The 17,393-nt window shown below is 49.3% G+C and overlaps 3 protein-coding genes across 3 annotated transcripts; 2 read left to right on the top strand and 1 right to left on the bottom strand.

Annotated features, from left to right (window-relative positions):
- The first annotated feature begins 4,009 nt into the window (after positions 1-4,009).
- On the top strand, positions 4,010-5,132 carry PLA2-ALPHA (Phospholipase A2 family protein). Its single transcript, XM_078588595.1, has 4 exons — positions 4,010-4,259; positions 4,352-4,397; positions 4,542-4,667; positions 4,817-5,132. Exons 1-4 carry the CDS (start codon positions 4,035-4,037, stop codon positions 4,990-4,992), a joined length of 573 nt encoding a protein of 190 aa, XP_078444721.1. The 5' UTR covers positions 4,010-4,034; the 3' UTR covers positions 4,993-5,132.
- Positions 5,133-9,762: 4,630 nt separating this feature from the next.
- TOC64-III (translocon at the outer membrane of chloroplasts 64-III) lies at positions 9,763-13,840 on the top strand. Its single transcript, XM_078587985.1, has 13 exons — positions 9,763-10,039; positions 10,617-10,769; positions 10,859-10,983; positions 11,163-11,288; positions 11,356-11,538; positions 11,620-11,746; positions 11,812-11,968; positions 12,059-12,193; positions 12,261-12,461; positions 12,578-12,705; positions 13,318-13,369; positions 13,448-13,517; positions 13,655-13,840. Exons 1-13 carry the CDS (start codon positions 9,837-9,839, stop codon positions 13,735-13,737), a joined length of 1,743 nt encoding a protein of 580 aa, XP_078444111.1. The 5' UTR covers positions 9,763-9,836; the 3' UTR covers positions 13,738-13,840.
- Positions 13,841-14,420: 580 nt separating this feature from the next.
- LOC144713436 (DELLA protein GAI1-like) lies at positions 14,421-16,579 on the bottom strand. Its single transcript, XM_078587986.1, has one exon. The coding sequence runs from the start codon at positions 16,117-16,119 to the stop codon at positions 14,623-14,625; it is 1,497 nt and encodes a 498-aa protein (XP_078444112.1). The 5' UTR covers positions 16,120-16,579; the 3' UTR covers positions 14,421-14,622.
- Positions 16,580-17,393: the final 814 nt, after the last annotated feature.

The raw sequence follows: 17,393 nt of genomic DNA, 5'->3' as shown, positions 1-17,393 counted from the left end.
ACGTACGGCCGGGATCGACGGTGCGCGTTGCAACACAGGGTGGGAAAACGAACAAGGATGTAATTCGATACTTAATACAGGGATGCAACGTTTATGAAAATAATGAGAAGCACGACGGTAGCTGAAATAGGACGGGCGCCCTGGCAGAGTTCCCGTACATGCTACGTACAATCCGACTCCCAATGACCCGATAGATCAACCAAAGGACGCCAACGATGCGGGTACCCTCGATCCGACTGACTGTTCCCGGTAATGGAGGCGGACAGGATAACAAGGCGAAATATCTACCCGAACCCCAAGGTGCAAGAGGCGGTAAAGGCAAGTCTTGGCGATGAAGCACGTGAGGTAATATTTCAAGAAATAACAATACTCAAAAGGGGAGGGGTGAGGCATTGTGACCTGCGGACTATGGTCTGGTAGTCGCAGTGGATCGAAGCCGAGTTTTTACTCGCGTGGTGGTCTGAGGCGGCAAGACAGAGGACAAACAGACTTGTCGGCCAAGCGGCATCCGGGCACGAGGAGACGGGGCGTCGAGGGCGACCAATTCGCCACGTGAGGTCCCGGTGGTGAGCGCACCTGGCGAAGCTGGGCTTTCCAAGGGAATGCCGGGGCCAGCTGGTGGGCGAACCGGGAGGGCGCAGCCCATGGCGGGGTGCATCCACGCCCAGTGCCGAGGCCTCGGGGCGGCGCTGGTCGTGGAACGGGCAACTCTCCGATGGGGCGCTGCAGCGGGCCGCGGCACACCGAGGGAGGAACAGTCGGCGATGGCGATCCGCGGCGGCGACGCCGCGCGGCAACAGCGACGGCGAGCGGCGTCGGCGGCAGCGGGTGACGTCAACAGCGGCAGCGCGACGGCGACGGCGGCGAGAGGTGGTGAGAGGCGCTGGCGGCGCCTTTGGCGGCGACCACGGCAACAGTGGCGAGTGGCTGCTGCGTCGGCGACGAGTGGTGGCGGCAGGCGCTGTGGCGAGCTGCGCGGCGAGTGGCGGCGGCAGCGAGGACGGTTGTGGTGAACAGCGGTGCTCGGCCGACGAAGCGGCGGCGGCGTGGCGGCGCGCAGCAGCTGACGGCGACAGCCATGGCGGCGAGTAGTGGCGAGCGACGGCGCGCCGGCGAAGCGTCGCGACGGTAGTGGCGAATGGCAGCTGCGGCGGCATCGGCGGTGGCGAGCAGCGGCGGCGGCAGCGGCGAGCAGCAGCGGCGGCGGCTCGCTGAAGCCCTAAGGTTTCCTCTCCTGCCTGGATGAAAATGCCCTTTCAGAACATTGTTTTTACTTTCGAGTGCCCTTACTTAAATCCGAGTCACACTGAGTCGACTCAGCAGTGACTCGCCGATCACTTAAAACCGAGTCGAGCTGAGTCGACTCAGTGCGGGAATCGGTCGACCCCCTTCCATTGAGTCAACTCGGCCCGAGGCGCTGAGACAACTCAACCTCGGTCGAGCGCCGGTTAGGGCCCTGACGGGCGGCTCGGCCAGGCGTTCCGGCGACGCTGCGATGGGCGTTCGGCGATTGGGTGGCCCGGGCAGAAGCCAAGCAGCCTGGCAACGTCCGGGGTTTTGCAAGGCGAGCGGGGTACATGCGGCTGGGCTCCCTGGTCGAACAAGCTCGGGTCGGTCGGCGGTCCCTTGGCTGTCAAGCGGCTGGGCTGGGCGAGCGCCCGGCCTGGGAGGCGACTAGTTTGGCGACGCTCAGAGCGAGCCCCGCTGCGGGCTGGCGACAAACATCCGAGTCTGGGCGCCTGCAACGGGTCGGCGACGGGAGTCTAATGGCGCCTTGGTTTCCTAGAGGGCGTTCGCTGGTGGCCGACAGCAATCGGGCGAATATCGAATGGGGCAACGGCGGCGGCGCCTAGGCTGGGCGCCGGCGGTGGCTGTTGGGCACCGGAGTCGTTGGCCGCGACGGCGGAGGAAAGACGTCTCGAAGGCAGCGGGCGGCGGGCTCCGGCGATCTCTCCTTCGAGATATGGAAGTGGGGTGGTGGCGGCATCGCAGCGATGGCACGCTCCGGCATAGCAGGTTCAGTCTTCAGATCAACAGCAGTCGGCGGCAGCGGCGAGGCGGCGACGGCGAGGTGGCGGCAGGTCCCTCTTCTCCCTCAGGAATCCTTCCCTCCTCTTGGAGGGTTTCTCCTCTCCTAACAATCTGCAAAACAACTCCAAATTTCTCTATCTCCTCTAGGGCATCTCTTCTCCTTTTATAGGGGGAGAGAGGAAACCCTAGGGGTTGGCCCATAATTAGGGAAAACCCCTAATCGAGCCGTAAAACGCGGTTCGAAGTGCGACGGAAGGGCCAAAACACGGAGGCCTCCCCAAACAAAACGCAACGAGAAAGTTCAAGAAAATACGAGGAAAATAAATTGGGGAAGCCTCCTCGTCACGCCGTGTATTTGAACTCTGGGTCCTTCTCGTTGGCTCGGGTGTTACGACGTGGTTGCTGACGTGTCGTCGGGGGTTGACCTTGTGCTTCGGCTTGCGGATGGTCCCCCATCATCCTCCCCGAGTGGGAGGAACTCCTCAGCTCAGTCCAAGGAGGTTCACTGATTGAGAACACCTCAGCCAAAAGGCAAAAGAGGCTTCGCCGATTGAGAACACCTAGCGGCATCGCCGATTTAGATCACCTCAGGCTTTAGAGGCTTCGCCGATTGAGAACACCTCGTTTACTCATGGTTAAGCAAAACCCTTATTTTTACAAGGGCAAATTTTGGATTTTTATACGCATTGTATTATATTGTTATACGCTTTTTATATAGAAACTTGCCCTTGTAAAAATAAGGGTTTTGCTTAACCACAAGTAAACGAGGTGTTCTCAATCGGCGAAGCCTCTAAGCCTGAGGTGATCTCAATCGGCGATGTCTCTAGGTGTTCTCAATCCGCGAAGCGTCCTTTGCCTTTCGGCTAAGGTGTTCTCAATACGCGAAGCCTCCTTGGACACCTGCCTTTGGCCGAATGTAAAATCCCTCGTGTGAGTCATTTCTCGAGAGAGCTTCCAGGCAGGAATAGACCATACTGAAAGCAGTGAAAATTATTTTTGAATTTTTTGAGTCTAGCATAAGTCTCAGTTTGGTTACCATTTTATCAAAAGAGGATCAAGGCATTCTCCATCATTTTGACATCTCTCTATTCCTCTCATCTGCGTAACCCTTATTTCTATCACATTTGTCCTTTTAGTGAACATAATATTCAGATTAATTGAATGTTTTTTCTTTAAGGATCCCTGTATCATGTGCTTAAGGTGACATAAATTTGTTGCATGTCTCATTAAAAAACGACTATTTTCACCTGTAAAATGAGCTTATTACACTAGATCATTTCATGGAGTTGGCCAACGTCTGCACGATTAATTCGGGAGGAAAAAAAACATTTTTGAATCAGAAGATAAAACATCGTTAGATACTCACGAGAGGCAAATCGTTTGTCTGTAAGGAGTAAAACCAGCCTTTACAAGCAGCTTCTTGAATTATGACCCCTAGTATTCCAGTTTTGTGTTTGTATAATCATCTGAGTTTCATCCGCTTTCACATTTGCATGTTCACTGCTACTCCCTACTGTACTATGAATCCCATTTCCTCTATCAAGCATCTACTTCTGGGCCCACTCTATTTATCCCACTCGCACAATTCTCCCCATGTCTTCTGAAATTTAGTATTATGAATTATTCCATCCAAAAACGCGCTGTGTGCTTTCAGTACACGGACTAAACCATTTCCAAATTCATGCAGAGTTTTCCTCAAAAGAACCACTAAAAAATTATTGAATGTCTCATTCTCCAGCACCAGCAGGCCTCCTGAAAGCATCCCCCCTTCACGGGCGCTTCCACGCTTAAGAGTTAGATAAAGTAAGCCCAAGAGCGAGCAAGAACTAAGGCCTCAAGAGCCGTCCGATCTTGAACATTTCCTCGTAGTTGGACGAGTGGAGGGAGGAGGGCCAATCAAAGAGGGGGCCATCCACCGGTTCACGGGCGTTACAAGACAAAAAACGGCCCATCCTACTCGTCGGCATTCACTCTTTCCTCGCCGTCTCTCTCCTCACGAGTAGATGTACAGCAAACGAAGGCAGCGCCGCGACGAGAGCACTCGTCTCCGCGTTGCATTCGTGGACGAGGAGCAGAGGCCGATGGCGACCGTCAACCGAAGGACGACGTTGGACGCGAGTCCGGCCGAGTTTCTACTCGCTGCGCTTTTGCTCTTTCTCTGCTCCTCCGCTGTCCCCGTGGCCGGCCTCAACGTCGGTATTCAGACCGCAGCTTCCGATGGCACCTTGGTAGGTTCCTCCCCAATCCCGCGTGGTTCTCTTCTGCTTCTTATACTTCTCTCTCTCTCTAATCTTCTCCTTGATATCTGTCCCCATTTCAGAGGATGACACGTTGCAGCAGGAAGTGTGAATCGGAGTACTGCACGCGTGAGTTATCTCTTCTGTTCTTCTTCTTCTTCTTTTTCATCTTCTTCTTCTTCTTCTTGTCGTTGTTCATCTGTGTTATTGTTATTATTCGCATTTTTCTCTATTTGAAGCATGCAAGTAATCGTCGACGTTCTTGCTATTCAGTACCACCTTTCTTGAGGTATGGCAAGTACTGCGGCCTTCTGTACAGCGGATGCCCCGGGGAGAAGCCTTGCGACGGTCTCGACGCCTGCTGCCAGATCCACGACGCCTGCGTCCAGGCCAAGCACAGTAAGTCCTCTCTCTATAAATATAATCTATCTATCAATCTGCTTATGTATCTATTTATCTGTTTATATATCTATCTATCGGTTTATATATCTATACATCTATCTGTTTACATATACTGTCCATTAAGCTGGTTGGAAATCTGGGATCAGATGATTACCTGAGCCAGTCGTGCAACCAGAACTTCCTCAACTGCATTCAGCGGTTCAAGTACTCGGGGAAGCCGACGTTCAAAGGCAACAAGTGCTCGCCGGAGGAGGTCGTCGACGTCATATCTCTGGTGATCGAAGCGGCCGTGCTCGCCGGGAGGGCCCTTCACAAGCCTTAGCTTCCGTTCCGCCCTCTTTCCACGCTTCATCGTCTCTGAATTTTCGTCCTTTTCTGTGCTTTGTTTCCCCTCTCCAACTCTCTCTCTCTCTGCAATCTTGTGAGTAGATCGTCCTGTTCAAAGTTGGCGGTTAAGTCTCGTGACTCTTCTCTCTCTTGCTCTCCCGCTCTCTCTCTCTCTCTCTCTCTCTCTCTCTCTCTCTCTCTCTCTCTCTCTCTCTCTCTCTCTCTCTCTCTCTCTCTCTCTCTCTCTCTCTCTCTCTCTCTCTCTCTCTCTCTCTCTCTCTCTCTCTCTCTCTCTCTCTCTCTCTCTCTCTCTCTCTCTCTCTCTCTCTCTCTCTCTCTCTCTCTCTCTCTCTCTCTCTCGCTCTCTCTCTCTCTCTCGCTCTCTCTCTCTCTCTCTCTCTCTCTCTCTCTCTCTCCCTCTCTCTCTCTCTCTCTCTCTCTCTCTCTCTCTCTCTCTCTCTCTCTCTCTATAAACAAATTTATCTACCTACCTATCTAGTTATCTCTCTCTCTCGCTCTCTCCCTCTCTCTCAATAAATAAATTTATCTACCGACCTATCTAGTTATCTCTCTCTCTCTCGATCTCTCCCTCTCTTTCTCTCTATAAATAAAGTTAGCTACCTATCTAGTTATCTCTCTCTCTCTCTCGCTCTCTCCCTCTTTCTCTCTCTCTTGCGCTGTCTCTCTATAAGTAAGTTTATCTACCTACCTATCCAGTTATCTCTCTCTCTCTCTCTCTCTCTCTCTCTCTCTCTCTCTCTCTCTCTCTCTCTCTCTCTCTAAATATATTTATCTACCTAGGGATCAAGGATTCGGACAGATTGTTTGAATGTTCAATCGGATGGGGCATTCGAACGATCGAATCCGAACACTGATCTGTCCATTTCAGATCATATCCGAACACGATCCGCGCGTCTGTTCAGATTGGATTGTTCGAACAAGATGGCTGTTCGGATCAAATGTTCGAATAAGATCCGATTCGAACATGTTGTTCGAATTGGATCTAATCAAATGTTCAAATCCAATGGCGCCCAGTGGCCGGCCAGCAGCTGCCAGCGCCGGCCAGCCGCCAGCTCGCAGCCGCCGGCCGATGCCGCCCAGCCCTGGCCAGCCAGCCGCAGCCACCAGCGCCGGCCAGCAGCTGCCAGCGCCGCCCAGCCCCAGCCAGCGACCGCCAGCTCCGGCATGTGGCTGCCAGTCCCGACCAGCGGCCACCAGCGCCGCCCAGCGGCTGCCAACAGCATCCAGCTGCGTGATCGCTATGTGGCGCGGGCGGCGCGCAGCGTCGGCGACCGCCAGAGAGAAAGTCGCTGGCGGTTGCTTGCGCCCGCTGGTCATTTGTTCGAACAGTTTGAACAAATGGCTGATCGAACACGAATGAACCAATTTGTTCGTTCGAAACTTTTGATCAAGCACGGACAAAGGGTTTGTTCAATTGAAAGCTTCGAGCAGATCAGTTCGAATAAGCATTTGTTCGTTCGAATCTTTTGAACAAGATTCGAACAATCCGATCCATTCAGGGATACAGATCAATTCAGCGAACTCATTCCACCAAAGAGCACCCACTATCTATCATTAGTGTCTCCTATCCGGCTACTTCAATGTCCTTCTCGTATATCCTTCGAATAGAAATGTTTAAAACACATGCTTAAAGACTAGTGATCTCCGTATTACGATCTCATCATAATTCACTAAGTCTGATCATGTATTCATGGACTTCATTATACACTTCACACGTGCACTATAATGAATATGTTCTATTAATGAACATGGAACGAGATGTGAAATGTGTGATTGGCTTGTCGCCCACATATATTTCCATCAGAGATATTGTGATGTAAAGGGTTCCATCAACTGACAACATAGCAAACCCGCTAACTAAGCCACTAGCTCATGAAGTCTTTGAGCATCACTGTGAAACAATGGAATTGTTGAACAAGAGTGATTGGCTTTAGTCCAAGTAGGAGATTGATGGATATTATTTGGCCGTCAAGCCAATCACACTACCATGTTTATTTAAGTTCACTATTATTCCGTGTGATGTTTATAATGAAGTCCATGAATAAGTGCAATGACTTAGTGAATTATGATGAGATCATAATATAGTGATCACTTGTCTTTAAACATGTATTCTAGATATTCCTGTTCGATGGACAATCGAGACGAATTATCCGGATAGAATAGCACTAGCTGATAATACTTATACGATAAGTATAGCTGATCTTGTGGCTATTAGTGTGGCGACACTAAGGACAGATAGTGGGGGCTCTTTGGAGAAAGAGTTCACTGAATTGATCCATACGAACCCGTGAATGGTATTATACCTGAACGTCTATCAGGTTGATTGAAGTTACGATTATATAAGTGATCTATTGACCTTACACACCAAGGACATCTCGTGAGTGGACGACTACTTTTTGACTATGACTTATGAGCCTCTAATCAAGGGATTCAAATAAGTTATAGATTGGATGTAGTAAGAAGCTTACAGAGATGATTGAGTAGTCCGCTCTCGATATAAGACGAGATTGACTCAAGGAAGACGATACAGAAAAATCACTCGCCAGGGTAGTGAGGATATTGGAGAAGGTGTTCTCCAATGATCACCATTATGCATCAGTACTAATCGAATGGCAGATTAGGGTCTGACGATAAACCATACCCTAAGTTTTTCGAGAGTCTCGCGTAGATGATGGATTATACATGTACGGTAACCAGTGGTGGTAAAGATTCCATGAGAGAGTTTGAGACTACTCAGTATCTTCTAGAGAACGAGGTATTGCTTGGCACCCCACGGGCTGAAAACTTAACCTATCGATTGGCTTAAATCGATCCTTATTTAATTAATTTATATGTTGATATAATTAATTATTAAGGTTGGCCAATAAATGTTATTAGGCCACTAAACTTATTAACTAGGATGATACATGGGCCTAGAGTGTCATACAAAGGTCATAAGGGCATTGGTGGATATATTTTACTTTGTAGGGTTTTTGAGAAAAAACTCAAGTGAAATATAAAGAGGGAAAGGGGTCTCATTTTAACCACCCATGCAAGCCTGATTTGGGATCTCCTCCCTTTCTCTACTCTCTTCTCCACTCATCCAAAGAAGAGTGTCTTCATGGTGGGGAGATCTTCAATATTTTCAAGAAGAGTTGAAGAAGAAGACGTAGAGATCCAAGAGCCGAGTGATAATGTGGATACTTCTAGAGTCCAGACGCGTGAACGGCTTTAGAACGATCTCAGAGCGTCAAAGTCAAGGGTGGAACGAGTTCACCAAAAGATACTTTCAATGTTTAGTTGTAAAGATCGATTGTGAATCGATCGATACGTTTCCGCATCCATGGAACGTATTTTCCATGGCTGAACTAAGGCACTGAACTCAACAGATGTCCCTTAACTTTGTTGGGGTAAAAGGAAAGGTTGCAACTTGTGACCTTCTGCAACTCACAAAACTTTGCAGTCAATCTTGCCCAAAAAACACCACCATGCGCCCCTCACCAGAAAAGTTGGTGGATAACTCATCATCATTGTCATCCCCATCCTCATTGTCACCGTCATCATCAAAATCCAATGACATCTACTGATGAGGATGAATTCATCCAGTTAATCCATCATGATGAATTCATATGGAATTCAAAGTAAAACTTTTATGGTCTCAATGAAGAGAAAATTAATCATAATTATAGACGACCTAAGTGGTTAATTAATTTCTAATTAAAGGATGAAGGATGTAAATGACGTCAGTACTCAAGGGAAGGCCAGCTGGGATATTTTTACAAGCAAACGTCAAAGAAAATTTTTAAAAAGCAGGGTCAAACTATGTTAGGGTTTTAGCAAGACATAAAAATCATAATTATGGGACTACATGTGTCGTTTTCATGGAGAGCATGGAGAGCATCAAACAAAAACCATAATTACAGATATCTTGTGGAAGTTAGTGAGTGTTAGGTAATTGAGTGGTTAGTCAATTTCATGTTAAGACAATGATGACAACAGCATTTTGGGGGAGGGGATTTTATTGGGGCTATGGATAGTTTATGGGACTGAAGGGTTTGGCCTTTCCGTGAATGTTTGCAGGCCATCCTGCTCAAAAAAGGCTGCCATGGGCCACTTGCCAAAGAACTGGCCAACATCGTCATCGCCATCATCATTGTCATCATCATCATCAAAGTCCAACAACATCTTGTGAAGACAGATGTCTAATGATGATGGTGACATCAGAGCTTACGGAAGGCCATTAATCCATCAAGATGAATTTATAGGGAAGTCAGAGACGTAGAGTCAAACTTTTCAGGTCATGCATAGTTAGTGAAGTTAGTTATATGATTAGTTAATTTCTAATTAGGGGATGAAGGACGAAAATGACATCAGCACTCAGGGGGAGGCCAATTGAGATATTTTTACAACCAGATGAAGTCTAAAAGTCGGGGTCAAACTATTTTAGGTTTTTAGGAAGACAAACAAAAAATGTCACAATTATTAGACTACCTACGTAATTAATATAATCACACGTTTAGGTTTCCATAAAAAGACAACCATAAGTACGGATGGTACATGGTAGTTAATGTGAGTTAGTTGATAAAGTGGTTACTTAATTTTCTTGTCAATACAACGATGACGTCAGCGTTGGGGGGGGGGGGGGGGGGGGGGGGGGTTTTTTTGGCCCAGGTTGATTATTGGGCCTGGGGTTGTTTATTGGGCCTTTGGGTGAAGCGAACGGGATATATCTTTCGGTGTTGCCTTGTCCTGTTATCTGTCTGGCGTTTTCCGGCATCGTCTATCCTCTGTCCGGAGGAGTTGGTCTGCGCGAAGAACAAGGCGAGAAGAAGCTCGGCAATGGCGTCGGCGGCGGCCAACTTGTGGGTGATTGTAGGTTTAAGCGTGGCTGGTATCCTTCTCGTTGCCCGGCGACTGAAGAGAGCAATCAAGGCCGATTTCGGCGCGTTCGTTGAGCGGTTCGAGCTACTTCCACCGCCCCCGCCGGCGCCTCCCAAAGCTCCACACCCTCTTTCCGGGTTTTCATTCGCCGTCGCCGACGTGTAAGTGTGCCACTTCCGTGAAATCTCGTTGGCTTAATTCGCTCTCTTCTGCTTGTTCCTCAGACGGATCCTGTCTTGTTTTAATTTTGATGTTGCCCGAAGAGTTCGTTGGAGTTTTGAGGATCTATTTTTACGTTGAAATCGATGGTACTTATTTGCTCATATGCAGTCGTGGAAACGGATTTGATGGTGGTAATAAGGTCTAGAAAGTTCATAAGGTGGTTGCCCATGTTAGGTTTTCAGCGTTTCCATCTTCAAAATGATGTCTTTTTGCCTCAGTGTAGAAGAGTAGCATCTGGTTTTGTTTCTGTAGCTTATCGTGTGGAAGAGTAAGTAATGCCATTTTTTTTACTGGGCCTTCTGATGCCTATTTTTCACCGTCTTTGTTAGTTTATGTTGTATCAATTGATATTTAATTGGATTCGGTCGTGGAATTAGGATCATTAAACTCTGTTTTTTTTTTCTGAAAGAATAGGAATAAAAAGTTATTTGGTTGACTAGATGTAAAAGAGCAGAAATACTGACATATTCTCTAAAGATCCTTGAGAAGCGCTAATTCTTTCTTCTGTATTCTTAGATTTGATATCAAGGGATATATTACTGGTTTTGGAAGTCTTGAATGGTCAAAGACACACGAGCCAGCAGACTGGTCGTCTCCTGCAGTCTCTACTCTTGTAAATAGCGGTGCTACATGCGTCGGCAAGACTGTCATTGATGAACTGGGTTACAGGTGAACTTTCTCTCACAAAGATCGTTTTTGATAATGTATATATTTTAGCCAAATATCTTTTATGAATCAAATTTCACCTACATTTTCAGTATAAGTGGAGAAAATCAATATTATGGTCCGTCTGATAATCCTGTAGCGCCAGATCGAATCCCTGGCGGCTCATCATGCGGATCCGCCATTGCCGTTTCTGCTGGATTTGTGGATTTCTCCTTGGGTAATTCGTTTATTATCTGGATTTCTTTTTTCTTGGTTCATCATGTATTCCTTCTTATGTCTCCCGTTGTATTAAAGTAGTTAATTGCTCTGCATTTGGTGAAATCGATTTTTTTCAATTCCTTCGTATATTTTACGAATACTATTGTGCTGACTATTTTTGAAATCAAACTTTAATAGGAATTGATACGATGGGGGGCGTGAGACTTCCAGCAGCCTACTGTAATGTCCTCGGATTCCGTCCTTCATTTGGAGCCATTTCAAATGCTGGTTGCCTCCCAGTTTCTCCCAGTCTCGATAGTATAGGTACCGCCACTTGTGTGTTAATTTTAAATTAGTTTGGTCTCAAATTTAATAACTTTTTATAATGCAGGGATTTTCTCTAAAGATCCGAGCACTTTGCATCGCGTGGGACATGTGTTGCTTCAGCTTCCTTTTCTGGATAAACGGCCGCCTAGGCATGTCATTATAGCTGATGACTGCTTCCAGTTCGTTAATACTCAAGCAAGCCGGTCAACTCAGGCTGTGGTTAAGTCCACCGAGAAGCTATTTGGAAGTATGTCTTCCTTACATTGCGCTAAGCTATTTTGTTATTGTGTAAGAATAATGGTGGCATTTTCTTTTGATTCTTGATCAGGGCAAGTTCTTAACCACATTAATCTGGGAGATTTTTTAGCCGCAAGGGTTCCCAGTCTGAAACAGCTTAGCAATCAGAAACTCAACCCCTTGAAGTCTCTCGGAAGGGCAATGAAAATGCTACAGAGGTTAGTATTAAATGTTATATTAAAGTCAAAATATTAATTAATAATTTTTTACCTGTTAATGGCAGCCAAGAATTTAGAAACTCTCATGGGGATTGGATTGAATCCGTGAAACCTGCTATTAGTTCGAGTTTATTAAAGCAGATGGATGCAGTCGCTTTCCCAGTCGACAGCTGTCAGTCGGCAAGGAATGAGATGCGTTCAGCTCTTAATGCTCTTCTGAGGGTAATGATCAATACACATTTATAATTATATCTTTTTAGCCCGAAATTTTTATCTTTGGGAAAATGCCGTGGTTTTTTCGTCCACATGCAGGATGATGGACTTCTTGTGATTCCTACAGTTCCAGGATCTCCCCCAAAACACGGTTCCAAGGAAATTCTTTCAGACGATTACCTTTTCCCCACACTCTCTCTCTTGTCCATTTCCAGCATGTCCGGCTGCTGTCAGGTAGACTGTTGATGTTTACATAAATACATATGGGTTATTATTTAATTTGTGATTTAATTTAATGTAGGCGACAATCCCGCTAGGGTTTCAAGATAAAAGCCCTGTGTCAGTTTCCCTTATTGCTAGGCATGGAGGAGATCGATTTCTGCTCAACGTGGTGCAGACCATCTACGCTACTCTGCAGGAGCAGTTTAACGATCTGCTTAAACCCAGCTTCGCAAACAAGAAGCTCAGCCAGGAGGAATCGGCCGAGTTGGCCAAAGAGAAGGTCAGCAATCTGTCATTCGCTATTATCGTTAATCAGAGTCCTAATTGATCTGAAATAGGGTCATTTACTTCCTCGATTTTTGTTTAATTACTAAGACTTAAAATTTTTTCATGCAGGGTAATGGTGCGTTCAAGGAGAAGCAGTGGCAAAAGGCGATTGGCTTCTACTCTGAAGCAATCAAACTGAGCGGAAAGAACCCAACGTATTACAGCAACAGGGCTGCCGCCTACTTGGAGATGGGAAGGTATCTCTCTCTATCTATCCGTCTATCGCTCTCTTTCTCTCTGTGTATCTACCTCTCTCTTTCTATCCATCCATCTTTCTCTGTCTATCCTGTTAGCTTTTTCTCTCTCTCTCTCTATGCATCTGTCTCTCACCCTCTATCCATCTGGCTTTCTCTCTTTCTCTCTATTTATCTTTCTATCTTTCTCTCTATTTGTCTATCTTTCTCTCTCTTAATCCATCTATCTCCCTCTCCATCTATTTATCTTTCTCTCTCATAATCCATCTATCTTTCTCCCCTTCGTAATCCATCTATCTTTCTCTCTCTCACTTAATCCTTCTATCTAGCTCTCTATCCATCTATCTATTTCTATCTCGTGATCCATCTATATTTTTCTCTAGCCATCTATCTTTTAATCCATGTATATCCCTCTCTCTCTCTTAAATCCGTGTATATCTCTCTCTCTCTCTCTTAATCCGTGTATATATCTCTCTCTCTTAATCCGTGTATATATCTCCCTCTCTTAATCCGGGTATATATCTCTCTCTCTGAATCCGTGTGTATATATATCTCTCTCTCTCTTAATCCATGTATATATATCTCTCTGAGATTGACGTCATATTCTACGTGCAGTTACCTTCAAGCAGAAGCAGATTGCACCTTAGCCATCGGCTTGGATAAAAAGGTCAGCTCTCGACTGCTTTCGAATTACAAGTTTTTTACTGGCCTTAATCGATGCGATGCCCTTTCTCTCACTAACTAGGCTGTGAAGGCTTACCTTCGTCGCGGCACTGCAAGGGAACTCCTCGGCTACTATAAAGAAGCTGTAGAAGGTGCTCTATATACTTTTCTCTCGCTTTCTCTCTCTATATCGATATATCTCTCCTCAATCTCTCTTTCTTCACTCATTTTCAACTCTCTTTTTCGAGTCTGGTCATCACCCATCGATTGATACCTGATAATTCTGAAGATTTCAAGCACGCGCTGGTTCTGGAGCCGACGAACAAGACGGCGAGCACGGCGTTGACCAGATTGCAGAAGCTGTTCCAATGATTAAGAGTGGACGTTAATCGAGATGTACGAGTGCTCTCTTTCCTCTCCGATTTTCTTATTTCCAGGAGAGGTCAGCATCATTCAGTTTTGACTCTTTTCTATCTTCCTCTTGTGGTGACCTCTCTCTCTCCCTCTCACGGCCTGTCTCTTTCTGTCCCTTTCCATTTCTTTTCGTCTCTCCCTTTCTCTCTTTTCTTCTCTCTCTCTATCTCTCCGTCCATCAATTAATAAATTTATCGAAACGTGTACATTTTCGTCAAAAAATATGAAAACAAGGCGACGTAGCTGGCAGAATCTACCCCAGCAGTGAAGTAAATCTCTCGAGTCTCGACAGAGAAAGAGAGAGAGACGAAACGATCGCTGGGTCAACGCAATTGGAATCCGGGAGATGGTTCTTATTGGGCTTTTATATTGGGCAAAGCAAGAAGCCCAAATCCTTCTCCTCCTGCTAAAATTGACTGTCATGGGCCCGGAATATTTCAAGCTTCGAGAGATTCCCTCATAACCTGCGGTCAGATGACACATCGCAGCGGCAGACGATGCATGGGAAGAGAGAGAGAGAGAGAGAGAGAGAGAGAGAGAGAGAGCGGGTAAATATTTATTTCTTCGGCACTTTCCAAGTCGGGCCGGTCTAACCCTCCTCGGCCGCCGTCGCCGCCCGCCCGAACCGGACCGCCCTCCGGTTCATAATTTCCCGAGACGGGGGCGTGGTTTATTAAAAGAACATGGCACATTTGGATACACATCGGAAGAATCGCCGCCGCCGCCTTCCGGCGGAGCGCCGCCGCCTCCCCCCCGGGGAGGAAATTCAATGGACAAAAAGACGAAGGGGTTCCCGGCGGCGGAAAGAGAGAGATAGAGAGAGAGAGAGAAGAGAGAAGAGACTCAGCTGGCGGCGCCGCCGGCGAGCCGCCAGGCGGAGGTGGTGATGAGCGGGCGCGTCTGCCAGCCCAGCATTAGACAGCCGTCCTTCTCCTCGACTCGGTAGCCATCGCCGCCGGCGAAGACGGCGAGCAGCATGCTGGCCTGCTTGAAGGCATTGGACCCGATGGGCACGGGCTCGAACCCGGCCGCGCCCATCCGGGCCCGCCACTGAGCCGCCGTCTCGTGCCGCTCGGTGCGGTCCGCGCCTTCGCAGGCCACGACGTTGCAGATCTGCCGGCCCAGGTAGACCTCGGTCATGACCTGGGTCTCGCCGGCCTCGGCCGCGCCCTCGAGGGAATCGAACATGGAGGAGTAGTAGTGCAGCGCCTCGTTGAACCGCTCCGCGAAGACGGGGCCGTTGTGGTTCGCCTCCTGCTCGACGATGGTGACGATCTTGGGGCGGAGCGCGCGGACCGACTCGAGCGCGGCCTCGACGGCGCCGGGCTTGGCGAGGAGCTTGTGGAGCTCGAGGACGGCGTTGACGGCGACGGCGGCGCGGTCGTCGTCGCGACGGGCCGGGGCGAGGTCGGGGACGGCGCGGTAGTTGAACTCGACGCGCATGGTGTCGGCGAGCCGGGCGAGGCGCCAGCCGGCGTTGTCCTCGGCGGGGCCGACGGCGGTCAGGCGGAAGGCCGGCGGGCCGCCCGGGCGGAGCGCGAGGGCCTGCATGAGCGCCGGCCACTGCTGGCCCTGCTTCATGCTGAAGTCGAAGACGTGGAGGCTGGTCTCGCCGGCCGCCGCCTCGAGGATGGCCTGGTTGGCCGTGAAGTGCGCGAACTTGAGGTAAGGGCAGCTCTCGTAGAAGTGCATCTCCAGGACGTTCTCGTAGAAGGCGGACTCGAAGGGGACGCGGTAGACGCGGCGGGCGAGGGCCTCGGCGAAGAAAGTCGCGACCTTTCGCATGGCGCCGGCCTGGGACATGGTCAGGACGCCAATCTGCTTCACGAGGGACTCGGCGGCCTTGAGATTGTCCTGCTGGACGGCCTCGGCGCAGGCCATGAGCGAGTGGACGAGCCGGATGCCGCTCTCCTGCGAGTCGAGGAGGACGACCTGGGAGGGGGGCTCGGGCGCGGCGGGGCGCCGGGGGCGCTTCTTGTCGCGCGCCGCCGGGTCCGCGGCGGAGGGGGGATCGGGGAGCAGCGCGGGGGGGGGGGGGGAGGAGGAGGAGGGGGGGTCTTTGGGGGGGAGAGGAGGCGCGTTGAGCTCGGAGAGCATGGTTTCGAGCCAGGAGGAGAGATCGGAGGGGTTGTAGTGGATGGTCTCCGAGGCGAGGTGGGTGAGGACGGAGTTATCGTCGGGGGCCCCGCCGCTCACCATGGCCATCTCCAGATGCTCCAGCTTCTGCGCTACGTCGGCCATGTCCGAGGAGCGGACCTTGTAGCCGAGCGCCGCTAGCAGCTCGTCGACTCCGGCGTCGTCCGCCGGAGACATCTTCGCCTTCCCGCCGTCCCTCTTCATCGCGTTTGCAAGGGGGGGGGAGGGGAGGAGAGGGGGAGGGGAGGAGAGGTCTTTTTTCTCGCTTGCTCCCGTGAAGGATTAGGGCGGCAGAGAGAGAGAGAGAGGGGCGCGGCTTTCGAAGGAGAAATCCAATTGGGTGCTGGGCTTTCCTCCGCGGGAAAAGACGGCAGCCCTAGAAAACGAAGAGGAGAGAGGGAGTTGCAGAGGTCGAGGGAGTGATTTCACTGGGCATGGCGAGGGGGGAGAGGGGGAGGAACAGGCTGAGAGAAGGGGGGGGGGCGCGCGGTGGGCACCAGAAGCCTGCCTGTGCGGGTCAGAAGCCCCAAGCCGCGTGACGCGACCAAGCCCCCATGCCCGTCATCACCATCTCTTTCTCTCTCTCCTCTCTCTTACTTTCTCTCTCAATATCTGTCTTTATCTCTCTGTCTCTCTCTCTCTCTTGCTCATCTACCTGGGGTGTAATCTGCATTAACCCGGGGCAGTAAGTTAGTGGGTAGCCGCCGTTTTACCCTAAAGGCGTCAGGCGAGCTAGCCTCGCCTTACCTCCTCCACGCCCTAATCCCCGCTGCCGAAGAGGTAGAACTGAGGAAGAAAGCTTGATGCCGACAGTCCCCTTTCTCTCTATCTCTATTCCTCTATCTCTATCTCACTCTATCTCTCTCTATCTCTATCTCACTCTATCTCTCTCTCTTTCTCTAGATCTCTCTATCTCTCTTTCTCTACATCTCTCTATCTCTATCTCTGTATTTATCCCTATCTCTATTTGTATCCCTATCTCTATGTCCATCTCTTTCACTCTATCTATATCTACATCTGTCTCCCTATCCATATCTCTAGCTCTATCTCTATCTCTCTCTTTCTATATCTACATCTGTCTCCCTATCTATATCTCTATCTCTATCTCTATCTATATCTATATCTACATTTATGTCTATTTATAAATCACTGTCAAAATCTTAATCTATATTTACATAATGTATACCTATCTCTTTCTCTTTATCTTTATCCATATCTCTCTCTATCTCTATATTTCTATATCTATCTCTGTCTGGATCTATCGGTCTCGGCCATGATTGGGGCGGGAAAGAGAGAGATAAGATGACGTGTGCGGGAACTATTCCTCCTGCTATCCAGGGGTCGTGTGGGTAAACTTGCAGCCAGAGGGGAGGGGCCCGGCGAGGTAGCGCCGCCCCACAGTGGCGGCGCCGCCGTGGCCCCCTACCACGTGCGGAGATTCCGCCCTCTCCGGCGCCGGCAATTTCCAAAGGAAACGC

This window comes from Wolffia australiana, chromosome 16 (assembly GCF_029677425.1).
Source record: "Wolffia australiana isolate 7733 chromosome 16, ASM2967742v1".
Classification (NCBI taxonomy): domain Eukaryota; kingdom Viridiplantae; phylum Streptophyta; class Magnoliopsida; order Alismatales; family Araceae; genus Wolffia; species Wolffia australiana.
Note: the sequence above shows the minus strand (reverse complement) of the source record. Positions and strands in the feature narration are given on the sequence as shown.